The sequence below is a fragment of the Microcebus murinus genome, chromosome 18 (genome assembly GCF_040939455.1).
Source record: "Microcebus murinus isolate Inina chromosome 18, M.murinus_Inina_mat1.0, whole genome shotgun sequence".
Lineage (NCBI taxonomy): Eukaryota > Metazoa > Chordata > Mammalia > Primates > Cheirogaleidae > Microcebus > Microcebus murinus.
This window is the reverse complement of record NC_134121.1, coordinates 38,025,451-38,048,479: the sequence shown is the minus strand read 5'-3', so window position 1 is coordinate 38,048,479 and position 23,029 is coordinate 38,025,451. Positions and strand designations below refer to the sequence as shown.

At 43.3% G+C, this 23,029-nt stretch overlaps 1 protein-coding gene across 2 annotated transcripts; it reads right to left on the bottom strand.

Annotated features, from left to right (window-relative positions):
* Positions 1–1,444: 1,444 nt before the first annotated feature.
* On the bottom strand, positions 1,445–15,739 carry ANKRD40 (ankyrin repeat domain 40). 2 transcript variants are annotated; one of them, XR_012913069.1, is made up of 6 exons: positions 15,352–15,739; positions 9,175–9,323; positions 7,914–8,399; positions 4,871–5,052; positions 3,592–4,186; positions 1,445–2,684 (listed from the first exon to the last, which is right to left on the bottom strand). XR_012913069.1 is itself a non-coding variant. In XM_012789794.2 (5 exons), exons 1-5 carry the CDS (start codon positions 15,483–15,485, stop codon positions 4,040–4,042), a joined length of 1,098 nt encoding a protein of 365 aa, XP_012645248.1. In that variant the 5' UTR covers positions 15,486–15,739; the 3' UTR covers positions 1,445–4,039. The 2 variants fall into 2 exon arrangements, 1 of the variants encoding a protein (XP_012645248.1); XM_012789794.2 differs by having other exon boundaries at positions 1,445–4,186.
* Positions 15,740–23,029: the final 7,290 nt, after the last annotated feature.

Here is a 23,029-nt window from a genome sequence, read left to right as displayed (position 1 = left end):
TCTTTGTTACCTTACTACTGTGGTCCCCAACCCATGGACTATGGACTGGTACCGGTCTATGGCCTATGAGGAACCAGGCCGCACAGCAGGAAGTGAGTGGTGGGTGGGTGAGTGAGTGAAGCTTCATCTGTATTTACAGCTACTCTCCATCACTCGCATCACTGTCAGATCAGCAGTGGCATTACATTCTCATAGGAGCATGAACCCTGTTGCAAACTCTGCATGCGGGGGATCTAGGTCGCGTGTTCCTTACGAGAATCTAATGCCTGATGATCTGAGGTGGTGCTGATCTGAGGTGGAGCTGAGGCGGTGATGCTAGCGCTGGGGAGCGGGTACACATACAGATTATCAGTAGCAGAGAGGTTTGACTGCACAGAGACCATAATAAATCAATTGCTTGCAGACTCATATCAAAACCCTATCAGTGAGTGGCAAGTGACAATGTAATAATAATAGAAATAAAGTGCACAATAAATATAATGTGCTTGAACCATCCCAAAACCATCCTCCTCACTCCGAGGTCTGTGGAAAACTTGTCTTCCATGAAACCAGTCCCTGGTACCAAAAAGGTTGGAGATGCTGCCGTACTAAATATTCTGGTCTCCTTGGTCTCACTCCTATTCCCTGAATCTTTACTCTGGGTGTGATGTCAGTGACTGCGGGTAATTGTTGTTTCCCACCCTAAACAGTTTGCAGTAAATACAGAGATGGCTCCTTTGATCAGGTTTTTCTATATGCCCTGGGTCAGCCTGTGCTGCAGGACTATTTGTTAAAGGTTAATCACATTTTTTTTTGGCAGGTTGTTTCTGCCTGGGATGTTTATGACTATATGGAAGATGACTTCCATCTTTGTGATAAAACAAGTATGAAAGCACAAATGCCCAAATTATTCTGCCTCTCCTTGGTGCTAAGAAAAGGTCTCTGCTATGCTCTCTGATTTATTAGGCCAATTTGGCATGACGTCTGCTTTGTGAGGTGCTAGCTGGCCTGAACCAACAGAAAAGCAGATTCATTCAGCATTATTCTCAGCTAAAGATCTGGAGGTGTAAGGCTGTATTTCCTCTCCTGTCTTGGGAGTTTGCTGCTGAGCTCATTGAGGCCCTGACAGGTGCTGACAGCCCAAAGGAGAGGCTCAGTTGTGTAAATAGGATAATCAAAAAATGTGGTTAATAGGGGCTGACCTCCATCTAGCTGGCTCAACTACTCCAGGGAAATGAAGCCGACTGCTGTGAACTGGGAAAGACGCCGCACAAAATATCTGTCTCCTGGTGCCGCTGACAGGGCATGAGCGCTGCAGCAAAGTGGGCTGGAGGAGGCGCAGGTGGAAAGCGGGCCCTTCTATTCTTTCTCCAGAGCATCTGGTCCCTGGGACTGTCCAACAATTTGAACAGCCTGTGATTGTAAGTATAGTGCTGTTTACGAGGCCAAAATTAAGGAGTGTTGGCTTGTTCAGTTAATATTTAATATTAATTAATATTTGTTATGTTTGAACAGTCAGCGATGCACAAAGAAAAAATTCTTTAGTGAATGTTTACACACAGTGTGAACACATGCTTTAAATATGCAGTGGAGGAGGAGGGGTGAATTCACAGTTAACAAAGCTAAAAAAAAATCCTTGTTATAAATTACACAAAGCATATAAAAATATTTCTCTGAATGCATAGATTAAGACTTTAAACTCACCTACCAGCAACTGTGCAGTCTTATCCCACTGCCACACCCAGGAGTCAGTTGACCACAGAGGATTTTATAAAGGAGAAGAGAGACCAGCATAGGGCAGAGCCTCCTCAGACCCATCTCTCACCAAGACACCAAAACCCTTGCTCCCCTCTGTTTCTAAGCCTAGGAAGCCCTGGAGCTACTCCTCTGTGGGCCACCTTGCAGCCAGCAGCCTCCAGTCTATAACCTGGGTGGCTGAAAGAGTTAAATCCAGTAATTTGGACATGAACGAATACTGAGTTTATTTCCTCCAGTAAAGAATCAGACTTGGGCTGGACGCGGTGGCTCACGCCTGTAATCCTAGCACTCTGGGAGGCCGAGGCGGGCGAATTACTCAAGGTCAGGAGTTTGAAAACAGCCTGAGCAAGAGCGAGATCCCGTTTCTACCATAAATAGAAATTAATTGGCCAACTAATATATATAGAAAAAAAATTAGCTGGGCATGGTGGCGCATGCCTGTAGTCCCAGCTACTTGGGAGGCTGAGGCAGCAGGATTGCCTGAGCCCAGCAGTTTGAGGTTGCTGTGAACTAGGCTGACGCCAGGGCACTCACTTTAGCCTGGGCAACAAAGTGAGACTCTGTCTCAAAAAAAAAAAAAAAAAAAAAAAAGAATCAGACTTAATTGTATCAGTAAATTGTAACTTTTTTCAAAGCAAAAGGAAAAAAAAGGTTAAACTAGCTTCTGATTGGTTGAAACACAAGGGAGGTTTCTTCCTTAAAGCACTTGAGAGAAAGAGGGTAGGTAATAAGTAACCTTCACTCTGCTACTCAAACACTGTACAAGGGTGAGTAAGTCACCAGCAGTAATTGGTAAAATACAAGTCAGTCACTAAACAGAGTGTCTTCATGAAGTTGGCCTTGAAAATCATCTCAACCTCATTTCAGCATTTAGGCAGCAGCAGGAGGCCATTATCACAACATTTTCTTCCATTGACATCTGCACGTTCTCACTCAATTGTAGTGTTCTAATAAAATTAAGTTAACACAGTTAGGAAGTTAAGTTTCTTTGGAAACTATAGGCACTATGGGGGGAAAGCTTCTTAAGACAGCAGGGATGCTCTTCAACAGCTGGCTTCAAACCCCTGCTCTCCTGTTTGTCTAAGTGTGCTAGTTCTTATTTCTAAAGTTAAGGTGTTTATTCCAAGAAGACAGTGGCTTTTCTTATCACATTAATGACAATGAAGGAAAGAAAAAGAATCTTTGAATGCATTCTTTAAAAAAATTCTTATGCCATGCTCAAGAGTTTAATTAGATGTTTTGTTTTTGTTTTTCAGAACAAAGTCTGGTAGACTCACAACTGACTTTGTTAAGTGAATTGGGGGGGGATCCCTTAAGATCAAACAATTCGTTTACAAAAGCAACGGATTTCAGAGTTGTGTAAAAATCCTAAGAATTTCAAAATAACCTTTATCTTTGATACAAAAATAAAGATGCTAACTCCTTTAGCTCAGATTCCCACGATAACCTTTAAAATAGCAACAGATTCAGTCTTAAAAATTGCTTTTCATTTCTAGTGGAAAATGAAAGTGGAGAACATGGAACAGCAATGTTTGTGCTCTTCTCATACAATGCAATAAAACACATAGATGACAGGAATTGCTTCAGAGTAAAAAGCAGTTGCTCTTTTAGAAGGCATCAGAGAGCCCTCTAGTGACCATGAGGGGAGCTAATGCAGAGATGACTGTGAAGACAGAGAAGCAGTTATGAGTGCCTACAAAGGAAAACGTGGGGGAGGGGAAGCTCTTTTGGTTAACAGCGTATTTACAATTAGGTAACTGTATTCTTAAATACTTTTAACCTGAGTAACATTTATAAATATGTTATATGAAACCTCACAGTCACAAGTCACACTAAAATTCATTTGTTCAGTACCTGTGCTTTCCCCAATCTTCCTCTCTAGTCAGTTCAGGACGTCAGGAGAGTTGTGAGCATGCAACACCAAGAAAAGCGCATCCCGGCCCTTCAGGTGCACTGTCAACAGGAGTGGCGAGAAATAGGCTCCGCTCTCTCTCAGATTCTGCTTAGACAACTCTCTTACATTCTGCACATAAAACACACTGGATATAGAACCTTCGGTTTCTGCCTCTCCAGACCACTTCTCAGCTGTTCAAAGCTTCAAGCAATAGGTTTATTGTGCACCAAGAGGCTTGGAAGAGTGGCACCGCTGCTTGGGGGTCAGGGGCTTCCTACCTTGGCAGAACAATGTTAGTGTATACTACGCAGTGGCACCAGGGGCCCTCCCGGGCATCCAAGGAATTTAAATCAATGGCTTGTCCTTGGCCCAGAGGTGACACAAACTGTCACAAAAGTCCCTGTTGCATTAGTAAGTCAGTTTTGAAGCTCTCCTGTTATAGCAAGGCCTTTCAGTCAGTGTGGATGCAGCATTTCTGAACAGAAAATTATTTTCACTTATCATTAGAACCAGTTCCAGCTCTTGGAAATCTTGGAGTCGAGCAACATCTTTGTCCTAAAACAAAAATAGGTTGAATAGATTAAGAGGAGCCACTTGTCTCCATATGTTTGGTATGCTATATTGATACAAGTATCTTGGCTTATTTCAAAACCTAGAAGGAAAATAAAAAATCCCTGTGACAGGCTGAGTCAGTGAAAGTGCAATTAAATCCCCAGGGGCATGAGTTGAGTTGGAACGGTAGAAGCCTTAAAAGCAGCTTAGCAACTGCTACAGGATGAACACACACCTTGAAGGCAGAGGCCATGTATGGATCACTTTTCCTGGGTGCCCTGAGATGCCAAAAGCCTGATGTTCAAGAACCCAGAGATGTTAGAAGATACATACACACGTATGTATCTGTGTGAGTTTGCCCTGTATTTTAACTTGGTTCTTAACTTGTAAAATACAAGGCATATCTAATATTGCACTAAGTTAATCCTTACAGATCACTATAGAAACAACCAAAAATAGGTATATATGAATGGTAATTCAGAAAATGCTCTCTGGTATCTTACAACTTTCAAAACTGCCAGTGTCTCCACAGACTCAGTAATGCTTAATGATTACATTTGGAAAACTACTCTGCTCCTTTTCTATTCTCTGTTCATTTCTTCAACTATGACTCATATAACCAAGGAGGAAGCTAGGTATTTTCCAAATGCAAAAGGCAACCATTCATGCTTAATAGACTTTTCTTACCTTTCTTAAGAGAGTATTGGGTAACTTTCTGATCTTCTCCACTTGATCTGGATTAACGCCCAGCTCACAGCAACTCACTCTGAGCAATTCTTGGTAGGTAAGCTCCTGTCGGTCCAGTTCAATTTCAATGAAATCATTTTCTCGAAGAGATGGGTTCTGAATTCTCACCTTGAGTACCAGCTCTAGAAAAAAAGAGGGAGGAATGTTAATGAATGGTTCAGCATAGTACAGCCCATATAATTTAAGATGTTTTCCAGAAGATAGTTACACTTAATCATGCCTTGTGCCAAAGGTTTGTGCCACCTAATGAGAAAACCAAGCACAGTTATCATCGTGGTTTGCTTGGGCCCAATTTTGGCTCTGCTGAGGCAGTTTCCTATATTGTCTTCCCTACATGTAAGACTATGGTTCATAGAGTAAAAGGGGGGCCGAGGCAACCATCCCAGTTGGATAGAAGGATAATTTACTTCTGCCATGGGAGCTAAGGAGGCAAAAGACTTAAGAATGAGGTTGAGTATGAAACTACATACGAGCAGGGGAAGGGAAAGGAGAGTTGGAAAGAAGGCATGGCTAAGATATAGTACATGAGTTACTCTGAAGAGGTTTAACAATTATGGACTTAAAGGTATTTATGAAATCTGAAACTCCTTACAATAAAGGCAGTAAAAGAGCCAAAAGACAAGCTAGGAAAAAAATCTAAAGTATAGCTATGATTTGAATAAAGTACACCTTAATAAGGAAGGGGTCTTGGCTTATTATTCATGTGTCTAGGATCTAATCGGTCTGCCTCTATATTCTGAGCCTGGCTGCCAGATGGCCCAAGCCAAGCACCCATGTACATTTGGCAGTTCTGCTTTGCTCCTTATGTATGAATCCCTCATAGCACCCATGGGGCACTATTATTAGCACCTGTAGTAATCAGTCCTCAGAAAGAAGAATTAAGGGAGTTACTTATAGGGAAAAAGAAAGGTTGGACTAGACTGTACCCTGTGGTATTCAACTGGAATTAGAAATATCAGGATGAACTTATGGTTTTTAATAGATATGTATATGTGAATATATGAATGTATACGTGTTTGTCTGTTTGCTTGCTTTTCTTTCTTTCTTTCCTAGCTCTGATCTCTGAATAGGCCTAAAAGAAATGACATACCTATAGCAATGAGGACATCTAGTGCCCACATCCTGGTTCCTAAGTACCATCCTCCAGCAAAAAGAACCAGGGATCCTTAGAGAAATGGCTGATTCCAGGGTTAGAGCAGAGAAAGTTACACTCTGAACCTGGACATCTTGCTGCACCAGAAAGTAAGGAAGTACTCTAAGAATGATGGGGACATGTCCAAGGCAAACAAAAACTAGTTTCAGGGACTCTCCCTGGACAAATCTGGAATAATTTGAATATTTAAAAAATGTTAATAATAGACTATAATCCATTGAATAAAATAAGAATGCATGAGTTCATACTGGTAGAAATGAGGGAGAAGGGGAAGTGAGGGAGAAGTATATCTTTACAGTGATATACCAACTAATAAACAGAGGAAGAATGAAAGAAAATCCTATGCTACAAAAATAACTGGCCTGGACTCTTCAAAAATATCAAGATCAAAATGATAAAGAAAGAGTTAAGGTTGGGAGGAGATGAAAGAGTTAAGAAATGCTCCAGATTAAAGGAGACTAAAATGACATGATAACTAAACACAATATGTGATCATGGGCAGGGGGAAGGGGTGGGCAGAGTAAAGATAGCTACAAAAAGCATTGTTCAGACAACTGACAAAATTTAAGTATGGGCCAGGTGTGATGGCTCACGCCTGTAATCCTAGCACTCTGGGAGGCCGAGGCAGGTGGATTGCTCGAGGTCAGGAGTTCAAAACCAGTCTGAGCAAGAGTGAGACCCTGTCTCTACTATAAATAGGAAGAAATTAATTGGCCAACTAATATATATAGAAAAAATTAGCCGGGCATGGTGGCGCATGCATGTAATCCCAGCTACTCAGGAGGCTGAGGCAGAAGGATTGCCTGAGCCCAGGAGTTTGAGGTTGCTGTGAGCTAGGCTGACGCCACGGCACTCACTCTAGCCTGGGCAACAAAGCGAGACTCTGTCTCAAAAAAAAAAAAAAAAAAATTTAAGTATGGGCCACGGATTACAGAACAGTATTACATCAAGGTTACATTGCCTTTTTTGTGTGTATGTGAGAAAGAGTCTCACTCTGTTGCCAGGGCTGGAGTGCAATGGCATCATAGCTCACTGCAACCTCAGACTCCTGGGCCCAAGCGATCCTCCCACCTCAGCTTCCCAAGTATCTAAGACTACCAGTGTGGCACAAGCCCCCACATCCAGCTAATTTTTCTTTTTTTTTTTTGAGACAGAGTCTCACTGTGTTGCCCAGGCTAGAGTGCCATGGCATCAGCCTAGCTCACAGCAACCTCAAACTCCTGGGCTCAAGCAATCCTTCTGCCTCAGCCTCCCAAGTAGCTGGGACTACAGGCATGTGCCACCATGCCCAGCTAATTTTTTCTATATATTTTTAGTTGGCCAATTAATTTCTTTCTATTTTTAGTAGAGACAAGGTCTTGCTCTTGCTCAGGCTGGTTTTGAACTCCTGACCTTGAGCGATTCTCCCTCCTCGGCCTCCTAATTTTTCTATTTTTTTGTATAAAATGAGATCTTACTATGTGGCTCAGGATGGTTTCAAACTCCTGGTCTCAAGAGATCCTCCCACATCAGCCTCCCAAAGTGCTAGAGTTACAGGTGTAAGCCACTGTGCCTGGCCAAGGTTACATTTCTTAAATTTGATCATTGTGTTTTGGCTATATAAGAGAATATCCTTGTTCTTAAGACAGATATGATAGGAATAATACTTAAGCATATCAGGGTAAAAGAGCAAAAGGTAAATAATCTGTGAATCTGAGTAAAGGGAATTCCTTATACTAGTCTCACAACTTTTCTGGAAGTTCATAATTATACCCAAAATATAAAAAGGAACCCCACCCCTCTGGACATTGACTCCCCTGTTGCAGAGGCTGTTTAATGATGAGGGGTTACCTTGCATATTAAACGGAAATGCTCCTGTGAAGAAAAATGGCTGGAATGCTGGCGCGGGTCCTGTATATGTCCCATTTTGAGGCTCCAGAGACACTGGTGGCTTGGATGGGACAGAAGAGAATAGGGAGCGGCTTTGACTCACTGGTGGCTGACAAACAGGGCCCGGTTTTGTGCTTTCTGGTGTTCGGAGTATGGCAGAGGGGGCAGACACATCACCATTCTGAACCAGTGCCAAAGAGGTACGGTCCCGGGGAAAGGCCCCCAGCAGGGGAGGTTCCCCAGGGGGAAGCAATGAAGGCGAGCCATCTGCAGGGGGTGATGCCGGAGGCGTGGAGGGGCCCCCATTCTGCAGCTGGGCTGAATCCTCTGCTGTGGGGGTGTAGATAAAAGGGAAGGCTGGGTTGGCCAAATAGTTGGGAACAAAGGGCAGTTCTGACTCCTTCTTCAGCTGAGGGAGGGTGTCATCGTCATCATCATCATCTTCCACTTAAAAAGAAGAAAATAGAACATTTACACAACCCTTTAAAAATTACCAAGAAATCCTCTGCTGTACACAGAGTAAACCCTGTATACAGGGGGTTTTTTTGTTTTGTTTTTGTTTTTGAGGCAGAGTCTCACTCTGTTGCCCTGGCTAGAGTGCTGTGGCATCAGCCTACCTAAAAGCAATCTCAAACTCCTGGGCTCAAGCAATTCTCCTGCCTCAGCCTCCTGAGCAGCTGGGACTACAGGTATGTGCTATGATGCCCGGCTAATTTTTTCTATCTATTTTTAATTGGCCAATTAATTTCTTTCTATTTATGGTAGAGACGGGTCTTGCTCTTGCTCAGGCTAGTTTTGAACTCCTGACCCTGAGTGATCCTCCCGCCTCGGCCTCCCAGAGTGCTAGGATTACAGGCATGAGCCACGGTGCCCAGCCTACACTGATGTTTAAAAAAAAGATACCAAGGAAAAAAGTGTCTTTTGGAAGCTAGTGACAGTGACAAATATTTTGGTCAGTGTTTACTGCCTCCTCAGGTCAGAAAAAAATATTTCATTAGGTTTATAATTACCATTTTAAATCACTGTCTTAAATTTTACAAATAAAAAAAAAATAAAACCTTACAATGCTGATCTCCCCAGAAACGACATGGAATTACTATCTTGGCACGGGCATTAGCTTTCAGAAATAGACCAGCTGTTTGACCAGCATCAAGAACGCAGCCAATAATACAACTCTTAAATTAGTTTGGCCAAATCAAAAGTTTGCCCAAAACAAACTTACCCCCCATAATCTTCCTGATTTCTCTCCTTGATGTTAATTGGACTGGCATTTCTCCTTTTGTAGTAAGAATCTCTTTGTCAGCTCCTGATTTTAACAGGTAAGAGACCACCTGACCATGGTTGCGTTTACATGCCCAGTGTAAACAAGTCCTGTTCCAAAGAAAAGAAAATAAGAATTATTTAAAAAGAGGAGAGTGTTACTCTATCAGTATCACTCATCAGATATATCAGTCTCTTTACAATATATTTTTATATTGCCACATTCCTTTTCAGGGACTATAGAAACTTGCTTCATATGCATCAAATGCCACTTGAAGATCAAATATTATTCAGGCCAATAACCCTCTCCTATCTGCAGCTTGCTTTGCCACTTAAATGATTATTACTATAGCAGTTATTCCTGTCTGAATTTCAGTTGATCATTCTCTCTTCCTCTTTTCTTTCCTTCACATGTATACAGTGGATTTCCAAATTTCCATTTTTTATAAAAGTTGACTTTTTCTAGTTCTCTCCAGAAGGCTACAAACATCTCATCTGCATAAATGTAAGGCACTGCACACATACTTTAATTCCTGAGGTACTTAAAAATGAAACATCGACAACCAAAATTTTTCAAGAACAGACTCTTCTAACATATCAGACTCATTTAGGAAAACTAATCATTTAATATTGTACACACAGGAAGCAATTCTGTGTACTCTGAAGGGCTATTATTTTAACACTGCATAGAAATGTAATTAGCATGCCAGCAAAAACTCTATCTTAACAGAAATTAAAGGATTCAGAGCTGCTAAATCCATCCCCAGGTGCCAAAGCTGAATGCATATCATGGAAGGAAAATAATTTTTTCCCTTCTGTTTTGAAATGTCTCCCTTCACCAACTTTCTAATTGAACTGAGATAAATACCTTCAGAGCTTATAGCCAAAAACAGATATGAAGAATAGAACATATATTCAATAACAGTGAGGGTTAGGTCACTAACCTACGAAGTATAATTATCTGGACAGTTGATTTGGTTTCAGGAGAAAGCTGATTTGTCTTTAGCACCTTAACATTAGTAATCTACAGGAAGTTGGCTTATCTATCTGTCTGGGGGCAATACCATTGATGTTTCACAGTGACATTCTACATTATTATTCATTAGAATTAGATTATCCAGGTGCCTTTAAAGTATACTCTCTGACAAAATGACTGCCAATTTGGGAAAAAAAAGGGAAGAGTCTTGATACAGACTTCTAAATCATTAGCTCTGTAGAGATAAGGAAATGGGGCGGGTGCAGTGACTCACGCCTGTAATGCCTGTAACTCTGGGAGGCCAAGGCAGGAGGATCACTTGAGGTCAGGAGTTCAAGATCAATCCGAGCAAGACTGAAACCCCATCTCTACAAAAAATTAAAAAATTAGCCAGGCATGGTGGTGCATGCCTATAGTCCCAGCTGCTCAGGAGGCTGAGGCAAGAGGATCGTTTGAGCCCAGGAGTTTGAAGTTACAGTGAGCTATGATGATACTACTGCACTCCAGCTTGGCAGACAGAGCAAGACTGTTTCAAAAAAAAAAAAAGGAAATGTCTGCTTGGCACATGTTGGTGCTTAATTAATATTTGCTGAACAAGTGAACCACGGATAAGGTAGACATTGCTTAGAGTAGTAGGATCCAATATATTGTTGATTCTGGGCAAACTGCGGCCTCAAGTGAGTTTGTGTGTGATTGCCTGTGGCGTAGGCTTGGAACGTGAACAATTATAATGATAAGTGAGTCCTCAAAAATGAATGGAGCATGATGAGAAAAATATGCTCCCTTTTGGAAATAAAATGCTCACTTGCTAGTAGTAAATCACTTTTTCATTGCAAGCTTGAGAGTGAAGGAGGTAATTTACTGCCAGTGGATCTGAGAGACTCTGAGACAAATCAACTAGCTAAAACATCACCATGTAAAGTGGAGTTAAGTCAACACAGCATGCCCCCAAAAGCCCTGTGCTCTTCAGTGATCATCGTGTACAGCCCAGAGTTGTGTGGCTCTGGGCAGCTGTAACTCAGAGCCATTGCAGCCAGGCAGTATTTTCAACTTCTTCATGAGCCATTTATACTTGTTCCTTAAAACCAAGGGATATTCATGACACTTGAATTACAATTGATGTGGGAACTCTATCTTTGAACTTCAACTCTAAGCTTTACATTTGCAGTCAGAACATCCTATTAGTGCTCGGAACTATTTCAGACCAGAGGCACTGGACATCATTCATCAACTGGGCATCATTCGTCATTGCTGAAATTGTGGTTACTGAGCAACCAAGACTTGAAAGCAGTCACCATGCTGCTTTCCTCTGCTAGAGAGTAAGTTTTTTTAGGGTAACGTTATATTCCATTACCCAGCACATTGCTACACAATAAGAAAATAATAACAATAGTTAACACAGATATAATGTTTTACATGTTGGACATTGTTCTAAATGTTTTACATATATTATCTTTATTTAATCCTCAAAACAAACCCATAGGGCCAGGCATTGTGGCTCCCACCTATTATCTCAGCACCATGGGAGGCTAGGAGTTTGAGACCAGCCTGGGCAACATAGCAAGACTCCATCTCTACATTAAAAGAAAACCCATGAGCCGGGCGGGGTGGCTCACGCCTGTAATCCTAGCACTCTGGGAGGCTGAGGCTGGCAGATCACTCAAGGTCAGGATTTAGAAACCAGCCTGAGCAAGAGCAAGACTCTGTCTCTACTAAAAAAAAAAAAAAAAAAAAAAGCACAAAGAAATTAATTGGCCAACTAATATATATAGAAAAACTTAGCCCGGCATGGTGGCACATGCCTGTAGTCCCAGCTACTCAGGAGGCTGAGGCAGAAGGATTGCTTGAGCCTGGGAATTTGAGGTTGCTGTGAGCTAGGCTGTTTCCACGGCACTCTAGCTACAGCAACTGAGACTCTGTCTCAAAAAAAAAAAAAAAAAAAGAGGCTGGGCGAGGTGGCTCACGCCTGTAATTCTAGCACTCTGGGAGGCCCAGGCGGGTGGATCCCTCACGGTCAGGAGTTCGAAACCAGCCTGAGCAAGAGCAAGACCCCGTCTCTACTATAAATAGAAAGAAATTAATTGGCCAACTAATATATATAGAAAAAATCAGCCAGGCATGGTGGCTCATGCCTGTAGTCCCAGCTACTCGGGAGGCTGAGGCAGTAGGATCACTTGAGCCCAGGAGTTTGAGGTTGCTGTGAGCTAGGCTGATGCCCGGCACTCACTCTGGCCTAGACAACAAGGCGAGATTCTGTCTCAGAAAAAAAAGAAAAAGAAAACCCATAGGGTAAATTCTACTGCCAAGATTCCCCCTATCTTACAGAAGAGGAAACAGAGGCATCTGTGCCTCTGTTCTACAGATCAAGTTCAAAAAAACCTATTTACATTATGCTTTCATGTCTTTATATGCTCACATCACTCTTCTAACGTGGAAATGAAGCAAAAAATAAGCAGAGCATGTAATATGCTAGGCAATAAGTAAGTGTTACAGGGATGATAGAGCAGGGGAAGGGATTAAGGGATGCCAGCGGTTGAAGAGGGCACTGTGCAATTTTAAATTAGGGCCAAGGAAAGGCTTCACCAAGGAGACATCTAAACTAAGATCTGAAGGAGGTGAGGGAGCAAACCATGTGGTTTCTGGGGGAAAGCATGTGAGACAGAGGGAAGACAAAATACAAGGGTCTTGAATCCGGACTATGCTTGGTACTCTAGGAAAAGCAAGGAGGCCAAGGGAGAAAGAAAGGGACAAAGGAGAGAAAGAAAGCAAAGGGGCAAACCCCAAGACATAAGGCACAGAGGTGAGGAGGAAGGGAGGACAGGGCAATGGGAGGACCCTACAGGCTTTTACTCAGTAAAATGGGAGCTATTAGAGGGTTTAGAGCAGAGTGACTATAAGGTTCCCCTCAAAAAACTTACTTTCTGGCATAGACAAACAGAATGGTGACTGACTTATGTTTTTAATCAGGATTTTACTGGCCACTGTGTTGAAAAGACTATAGGGTATGAGTGTATTCCATGCAAGGAGACTAGTTAGGAGGCTACTGCAATAATCTAGACAAGAGAACCGATGGTGGCTTTGTGCCAGAGGTGCAGTGGTCAGGCTAGTGAGAAGTAATCAGATTTTGACTATGTCTGAAGGTGCAGCTGGCAGAATAGGCTGACTGATTGGATGTGGGGTGCGAGGGGAACACAGGAAGCATGGAGGGCACCAAGGATTCTGGCCTGAGCCCCTGGAGGCTGAGATGAGAAGCAGGCTTGGGGTAGTAGGGGGATAATAGAATTCTAAGAATTCAATCTTGGACATGTTGAGTTTGAGGTGCCTATTAGAAATCTTCCCCAATTAAGTCTGTGAGAAGCCTCTTCAGGCTACTTTAGATTCATTTTACATTTACTAAACACCTGCTACATGGCAGGCATTGTGTTTAGGAGGGTAGGGTCTAGAGTCAGATGCCAGGTTTGCTTTCTTTTTCTTTTTTTTTTTTTTTAAGACAGAGTCTCGCCCTGTCGCCCGGGCTAGAATGCAGCGGCGTCAGCCTAGCTCCCAGCAACGTCCAACCTGGGCTTAAGTGATCTTTCTGCCTCAGGCTCCTGCGTACCTGGGACTACAGGTGCGTGCCACCATACCCAGGTTTGCTTTCTAGCTCTACTAGTTACTGTCAATTCTATGACCTAGGGAAGGAGCGCTATGCAAACTGGGGAAATTATTTAGCTTTTCTGGGTCTCAGTTTCTTCATCTGTAGAGAGAATAACAATAGCTATGTCCCCAAAAAGTTGTGAATGAGCTATTAATAACACATGTAAAGTGCTTAGCATCGCATCTGTGCTACAGAGCAAGTTGAATGAATATTAGCTATTTATATTATGCTTCATCTTATTAAATGCTCACAACACTCTTCTGGAATAAGTAAAAACTGAAGCAACTGAGGTTGCATAGTTAGGCAGTTACGGAGAAGAACCTGCAGGAAAGACCAGGCTCATTCTTCTACACAACACTGCCTCCCAGTGTCAAAACGGTAATTCACAACTTTGAACCACAGAGCAATGCTCGGGAAAGGTACAGACAGACACAACAGTAAGTTCGCAAACTTTTAAGCAAAACAAAAAGGTAGTATCCATTGTTTCTTGGCTTTCTGGACAGCTATCCAGGCTGTTTTCTTTGGGGAAAGGAGGTAAACAGATTTTTGAGGCAGCCGGGAAATCTTGGTTCTGGTCCTATCATATTAATAATCGTGTGGCCTAGGGCAAGTCCTTTTCTGGGGTTGAACTTAATCTCCACTGTCACAGTTCCAAAAGGAAGGATTCCATTCCACCTTAAAAAAAAATAAAATAAAACATTTGCAAACTCACTTTCACTGTAAACTAGCAAAATAGGCTGGCTAAACACTAACTGGATCAAATAAAATTAAAAATTTTAAATGCAAAGAGAGTAGAATAGCACATTCAATAACTTAAAACTAAATATTTGACCACTAACAACATCTTAAAATGAGACTGCTCATTTCATTGAGAAGGACTCAGTCTGCAGGCAGACATCCAAAGCCTTGGAAGAAATTTGATATCTGAAATTATAGTATGAAAACAAAGCAAAATACTATATAGGATAAACAAATGAGTCTCCCCTCAACAGGCAATTGTAGGCAGCAGCAGCAGCAAATCACTGTTGCAGTGAGACAACAAAGCTGCATAATAGCGATGTAAATGTTTTGTTTTGTTTTCTTAGTCTTGGCTAAAGAAATCGTGCCAGTTAATAAGATTCATATTTGCTCAGTTGCTTATGCTTTTATCTGCACGATGTGTTCTTCAGAAGGACCTTAGACAAAATAATTCAACACTTGAACGGGGTCGTGTGCTCCAGCGCATAGTCGCTGAGAATCACACACAGCCTCTGGCACCGTTCTGGCCAAGTTAGCCAGAGGACGCGGGGAACCGCGGGGGCGCCACGCTCCGAGTGGGCGCTGCCCGGGTGGACCACGTGGGCCGGAATTGGGGCAGGACCCGCTCCTGACTGCAAGAGGCAGGGGGGCCTGGGCTGGCCTCAGGAGAGCACAACCTCCGAGGCGCGAGGCGGCAGGCCTCGCCTTAGCCCTGCGTCCAGGAGCAGGGCAGGGCCCAGGTCGCGGCCGGGTGCCCTGACCCTAGGCCTCCCCCGCTCCCCACTTACCAGCCGTTGACCTCATTTTGGGAGTTCACATCCACCCCGCTCTCCACCAGTTTCTGCACCTCCCGAATGTCCCCCAAGGCCGCGGCCTCCCGCAGCCTCTCCTGCTGCTCCTTCTGCTCTAGGAGGGCGCTCATCTTCCCCTCGGCCCCAGGCCCCCGCCCGGGCCTGCCTGCCCCGCCCTGCCCGGGGGCTGTCAGCGCCTCCGCCGTCGCCGCGGCCCGCTCCCGGCCATGGGGAGGGAGCTCGGAGGTCGCCCGCCCTGCTCGCGCCGCCGCCCGCGCCCGTCCCGGGACTTCTGCTCCCTCCCGCTGGCCGCCCGCGGCTCCCCTGCTGCTCCCCGCCCACAGGCCCAGGCCACCTCCCCGGCCGCACTTCCCGAAGGCCGGCTCCGGGGGACCCTATTCAGTGTGACAACCCTGACCCAGATATTTTCCGTTCCGACCCACGGCCCCGGCGCCGGGCCGGCTGTTTATGTAACTACTGCACATTATTGTCTGCCATGATTCATTGACTATTTTTAGACCTCCCCACCCCACACTTTCAAGGGAGGAGGACAGACACATGAAAAGAGAAAAAAGCATATTTGTGAGCCAGAAAAACCTTATCCTCTGGTGCAGACTGTTTACCAGGCATCAAAAATAATTGGTAGGTTCTTTTCTGTTGGGTTTTGTGTTTTTGTTTTCGCTCCCCCCCCCCAGTTCGGTTGGCTCATTTTCCTTATCTGAGCCAATTTTTGCCCAGCAGGATGGGGGAATGGGCTGAAAACGAACCTACTATAATACGCCCATTATTGTAGAGATAGATTACACTGTTCTTTCTTCTTTTTGACAGTGCTTGGGACAATTCAGTTAGAATGTTTATTTCAATTGTTGTTGTTTTACATCTCATTTTAGACAGAGATTTCTTCTAACTTGGCTTTCAGGAAAAATATTTATACTGTGCTTACAGTTTATAAACTGTAATTACTGCCTATAAATCATAAGTAATTACTCTTCATGTAGGCCATATTAGGAAATAAAAAAGAAAGGAAGAACACCAAAAGTGTTCTGGAGGTATCCTGGTGCTGATCCCAGGTACCGGGGTAAAGTCTCTGGGGTGCACATAAACATCATTTTGCCTGACTTTTTCCCTAATCTGTCCAATGAGGCTCAGAGCCTGAGTGGCATTGTTTTTATACCTACTGGGAAAAAAGAGAAAATATTGTTTTGCTGAGCCCAGGTTCCTGGAAGAGGTCCTCCTATGTGGCACAGAATAGAACTTTGCAGATGGGGTCAGAAGGATTAAGGAAATAGCCCTGGGGAGGAGGGAGGAAGGCCTGAACAAAGAGAGGAGATGAAATAGGAAGGGATAAATTTAGGCATGGAGTTTTTCATTTCCGTCTCTTGGGGCTGCCAAGATCCCCACAGCAAGCGTTTTTCTCCTTACCAAGAAAAACCAATGTCTGTTTGTTTATTATGATACAGTAATTCACAGTACACAGTGCACACCAGGTGGTGCTGAATATAAACTGACTACACACTTAAATTGACCCCCATGGCAAATTGATACTCTGTTTCAGTTTACAGTTTTATTTGCTTGCCCAATTTAAATTTTAATTCTCAGATCCAGCATGATACTCCATCTGAAGCTGACATACATGGCCCTTGGAGTTGGGTCCTTTAACACATTCAAGTGACATGGGAATAGGTAGTGGCCTCTTCAAAAAAAAAAGGAGTTTAAAATAATATTAATGACTGCACTCCAAAGTCTATGAGTTCTCATTATATAAGTTATTTGTAAAATGTCCCTTCCTTAAGAAAATTAAAGTATGTACCCTACAATAACTGTTGAATCAGTGAATATTAATATCTTCTTCTTTTTTTTTTTTTTTTTGAGAAAGAGTCTCGCTTTGTTGCCCAGACTAGAGTGAGTGCTGTGGCATCAGCCTAGCTCACAGCAACCTCAATCTCCTGGGCTCAAGCAATCCTACTGCCTCAGCCTCCCGAGTAGCTGGGACTACAGGCATGCGCCACCATGCCCGGCTAATTTTTTTCTATATATATTAGTTGGCCAATTAATTTCTTTCTATTTACAGTAGAGACGGGGTCTCGCTCTTGCTCAGGCTGGTTTCGAACTCCTGACCTTGAGCAATCTGCCCGCCTTGGCCTCCCAGAGTGCTAGGATTATAGGCATGAGCCACCATGCCTGGCCTTATTAATATCTTCTTAAACTCAACTTCTGTTTTGGTCTGACTGCAGTCTTCTGTTTGTTATCCTCAGATAAAAAACAAAAATTTCCTCCACCAACAAAACTTCTGATCTTGGATATAACTGAATATAACCTGGTGACTATTCTAGTACTACTTCCATTTATTTATACTTTGTCTTATCTCCAGGGAATTACCTAACTCACTGGGTATATTAAGCATGCATTGTTTGTCAGGCTCTATTCTAGGCACTGAGGATGCTACTGCCAACAAATGAGTCCCTGACTTCCAAGAACACACAGTCTAGCAGGGCAGACAAGGCAAACAATAGAATGTGCTATGCATTACAACAGAAGTGACATGGGGAATGGCATAACACTTGTAGGCATGGAGATAGAAGCCATTACCGGGGTTTGTATGCCAGCTTTGCCAATCATATAAACTTGGATGAGTTACTAAGACTTTCAGTGCTTCAAATTCTGCATCTGTGAAATAAGGACATTAATAGCACCTGCTTTGCAGGATTGTTTTGTGGGTTGAATAGATGAATTTGTATACAGAAAGCCTGGTTATGTCAGGAAAGAGCCCTGATAGAATGGTAGGACAGTGGTGGTCAGGAAACAAGGATAACACATAGAGATCTGAGTGATTAGCTAGGGGTTCCATTTACTGAGATTTGGGACCAGGGATGAATAGAAGGCTTGAAGTGCAGTCATAAATTCACTTTTGAACTGTTAAATGAGCTTTCTGAGGACATTTAATGACTACTACTCTCTATTGTCTACTACTATCAACTCATTGCCAGGCACTATGGTAAGTGCTATACAAGAATTAATTATCTCATTTAATCCTGACAATAACCCTGGGAGTTAGGACCATCATTACTGCTTAAGGCTCAGAGGGGTAATTAACTTGTCCAATGCCCTGCAGCTTAGTGATAGGGCAAAGCTTTGAACTCAAGTTCAACTCCAGAGCCTATGTTTTCTTTTCTGATTTTCACTTAAGTAGAGATGTCTAGTAAGCAGTTGTGTGCATGAGTATTGTGTTTAGGAAGGAGGTCTGGGCTGGTGATTTGTATTTGGCAGTCATCAGCAAAAGGGGCTAGCTGAAGTCATGGGAATAGAAGAGATAGTCCCAAGAGAGTCTGTGCCTACTAAGAGCAGACAACCAAAGGCAGAACACTGAAGAAAACAGATGGTTCCCAACTTCCAATGATCTGATTTAGAATTTTTTGACTAGGGTGCAAAAACAAAACACTTTCATAAAAACTATACTTCAAGTACCCATACAACCATTCTGTTTTTCACTTTCAGTATAGCAGTCAATAAATTACATGAATATTCAGCTTCAGCACTTTATAATAGAATAGGCTTTGTGTTAGATTATTTTCTCCAAGTGTAGGCTAATGTAAGTGTTCTGAGCACATTTAAGGTAGGCTAGGCTAAGCTGTTATATTTAGTAGGTTAGGTGTAGTAAATGCATTTTTGAGTTACGATATTTTCCACTTACAATGGGTTTATAGGGATGTAATTCCTTCATAAGTTGAGGAGCATCTGTACTCAACATTTTCATGATGGACAGAAGAGGAGAAATCCTCAAGTCAGAATGAAGAAAAGTAGCTGGAATAGTAGGAGGAAAAGCAAAGTAGTGGAAGGGTTTGGAGACAGGAAGTGGTCCACAGGTCAAGTGCTGCAGAAAGGACAAGAGAGAAAGAACTGAGTGATGGAGATGGAAACCAGACTGTCTTAATCCACTAGAGCTGCTATAACAAAATTTCATAAACCAGGTGGGTTAGAAACAACAGAAATTTATCTCTCACACTTCTGGAGGCTGAAAGTCCAAGATTGGGAGCCAGCATGGTTGGGTTGTGATGAGGGCCCTCTTTGGAATTGCAGACACCTGACGTCTCACTGTGTCCAAAGATGCCATGGTGGGAGGAGCAAAGGAGCTCTCTGGGGTCTCTTTTAGGAATGACACTAATCCCATTGCTGAGGGCTCTGTCCTCAAGACCTAATCACACCCTCCAAAGTCCCACCTCCTAATACTTTGGGGGTTAGGGTTTCAACATATGAATTTTGAGGAGACACAAACATTCACACCATAGCATAGACTAATGGGGTTCAGAGTGAACAGGAGCTACCTCCTACATGTTATATACAGTGCTAGAATCCAGGAATACAATGACGAATAAAACATGGCACCCGATCTCGAAAAAACTTTTATCCTAGCTGGGCATGGTGGCTCACGCCTGTAATCCTAGCACTCTGGGAGGCCGAGGCAGGCGGATCACTCAAGGCCAGGAGTTCGAAACCAGCTCTGAGCAAGAGCAAGACCCTGTCTCTACTAAAAATAGAAAGAAATTAATTGGCCAACTAAAAATATATAGAAAAAATTAGCCAGGCATGGTGGCACGTGCCTGTAGTCCCAGCTACTCGGGAGGCTGAGGCAGGAGGATCGCTTGAGCCCAGGAGTTTGAGGTTGCTGTGAGCTAGCCTGAGGCCACGGCACCCTAACCCAGGCAACAGACTGAGACTCTGTCTCAAAAAGAAAAAAAAAACAAAACTTTTATTCTAAAGGAAAAGATTGATGTTTACAATATTGCATGGCAAATCCCCAAATACACAAGGATGCTTAAGACAAGATGGTGGCACAAAGAAGAGGGCGATCAGTTGTGTGTGGCAGGCAGAGGACGAGACCAGGTTGGCTTCATGGAGCTGCTGAAACTTGGGCTGTGTGCTGAAAGATGGGTAGCAGGCACTGGGTGCTGGGCTATGGGAAGAGCTTTCCATGCCTGGAGTAACGTAGATGTGTAGTGTAGGAAGCAAGGTCGTTAGAGTGTGGGGAGCAGTAGCAGATGAAGTTGGAGAAGCAGGTCTGATTATAGGTCACCTTGTGGTGCTAGAACTTTAGAGTGGACCTATTCAACATAGGGCATAGGAAAAAGAGAAGAGACTTAGAGTGTAGATGATGGGGAGCCTTTGAAGGGTCTTAAGCAGGGAAGAGATGCAACCATATTTACATATAGAAAGATAACTAGCCAGGTGCAGTGAGTCACAATCCTACTGACTCTGGAGGCTGAGCTGCAAGGTGGCTTGAGGCCAGGAGTTTGAGACCAGCCTGGGCAACATAGCGAGACCCTGTCAAAAAAGAAGAAGAAGAAAGATGACTGAGGCAGCAAGATAGATGGAGGATGAAGTCATTGAGGTCACACTGGAGGCTGGGCCAGCAAGCAGTTAGAAGACTTGTAGTGATTGTGGCTTCCTTTCTATATTAGTTTGCTAGGGTTGCTATAACAAAATACCACTGACCAGGTAGCTTAAATAAGACAGTTTCATTTTCTTTCTTTTTTTTCTTTTCTTTTTTGAGACAGAGTCTCGCTTTGTTGCTCAGGCTAGAGTGAGTGCTGTGGCATCAGCCTAGCTCACAGCAACCTCAATCTTGTGGGCTCAAGCGATCCTTCTGCTTCAGCCTCCCGAGTAGCTGGGACTACAGGCATGTGCCACCATGCCCAGCTAATTTATTGTATATGTATTTTTAGTTCGTCAATTAATTCCTTTCTATTTATAGTAGAGGCGGGGGGGGGGGTCTCGCTCTTGCTCAGGCTGGTTTCTAACTCCTGACCTCAAACGATCCTTCCACCTGGGCCTCCCAGAGTGCTAGGATTATAGGCGTGAGCCACCGCACCTGGCCTCAGTTTCATTTTCTCACAGTTCTAAAGGCTAGAAGTCCAAGATCTGGGTGTCGGCAGGTTTGGTTTCTCCTGAGGCTTTTGTCCGTGACTTGTGGATGGCCACCTTATCACTGTGTCCTCACATGGCCTTTCCTCTGTGCAATCACACCCCTGGTGTCTCGTGTGTCCAAATCTGATTTCAGCCTACGCTAATGACCTCATTTGAACTTATCACCTCTTCAAAGGCACTATCTCGAAACATAGTCACATTCTGAGGTTCTGGGGGTTAGGCCTTCAACATATGAATTTGGGGGTGAGGGGAACGCAAATCAGCCGATACCATTTTGTATTCATAACAGATATGGATGGAATGGGGTATGAAGACCACTGGGCTGATAAGATCAAGGTGTGGGCCGGGCCTGGTGGCTCACACCTGTAATCCTAGCACTCTGGGAGGCCGAGGCGGGCAGATCGCACAAGGTCAGGAGTTTGAAACCAGCCTGAGCAAGAGTGAGACCTTGTCTCTACTAAAAATAGAAAGAAATTAATTGGCCAACTAAAAATATATAGAAAAAAATTAGCCGGGCATGGTGACACATGCCTGTAGTCCCAGCTCCTTGGGAGGCTGAGGCAGGAGGATCGCTTGAGCCCAGGAGTTTGAGGTTGCTGTGAGCTAGGCTGATGCCACGGCACTCTAGCCTGGGCAACAGAGTGAGACTCTGTCTCAAAAAATAAACAAATAAAAAAGATCAAGGTGTTTCGCATCCCACCATTAGGAAACAACCAACTCATATAATCCATCAAAATTATCTGCAAACTAGGCATTGCGATTCTGTTAATAATGACTACTTTTACCTCTGGATTCTGTGGCCCAGAGAGAGTTTGATAAAGATGACATTGGAGCTATTTGAATTAAGGAAGGATGAATGAGGGAGTTTGTTATCTGCAGTGGTAATACACACTGAAATGTGTGGCTGCCCCTACACTCTAAGAAGAGGAGAGTCGTAGTGAAAAATTTATCTGATATGTGATTGGATCAGGAGCTCTCACCTCTGTGATCCAAAAGCATTCAGTATTTTCATTTAAGACCGAATTATAGTTATTGTTACATTTTTGTCTCCCGTAGTTTAGAAGCTAAGAACCAGGTTTTATACATCTATCTTTGCATTCCCAGACAGTAACACAGGTGTTGGCATAGAGCATGTGCTCCATTATAGTTTGTGGAATGAACAAGATAATAAGATTTAAAATTTTAGTAGGCAGAAGAACTTTGCAATCAGTTTGTATATGTCCTGTTTGTTTGTGGTTCATGATTTATACATTTTTTTTTTTAAGATAGCGTCTTGCTGTGTTTCCCAGGCTAGAGTGCAGTAGTGTCATCGTAGCTTACTATAACCTCAAAGGGTTAAGCCATCTTAACCTGGGTTCAAGCCATCTTCATGCCTCAGCCTCCCTAATAGCTGCAACTACAGGGGTATGCCACCACGTCCAGCTAATTAAAAAAATTTTTTTTGTGTAGAGATAAGTTCTGCCTATGTCACTCAGACTGGCCTTGAAACTCCTGGCCTGAAGTGATCCTCCCACCTTGGCCTCCTAAAATGCTAGGATTCTGGCATGAGCCACCATGCTTGGCTTTTTTTCCTTTTTGGTAGTAGAGGCAGTGGGAAATCTTTAATTTTTTTATTTTAATTTCTAAATTTTTTTTTTTTTTTTTTTTTTTTAGACAAGAGTCTCACTCTGTTGCCCAGGCTAGAGTGCCATGGCATCAGCCTAACTCATAGCAACCTCAAACTCCTGGGCTCAAGCGATCCTCCTGCCGCAGC

Excerpts from the sequence above, each read along its gene's own strand:
- ANKRD40 (XM_012789794.2), bottom strand. The coding sequence starts at position 15,485 with ATGAGCGCCCTCCTAGAGCAGAAGGAGCAGCAGGAGAGGCTGCGGGAG. Across the intron at positions 8,400-9,174 it reads AATCAGGAAGATTATGGGGG|TGGAAGATGATGATGATGAC; the intron begins GTAAGTTTGTTT and ends CTTCTTTTTAAG. Across the intron at positions 4,187-4,870 it reads CCAATACTCTCTTAAGAAAG|GACAAAGATGTTGCTCGACT; the intron begins GTAAGAAAAGTC and ends TTTTTGTTTTAG.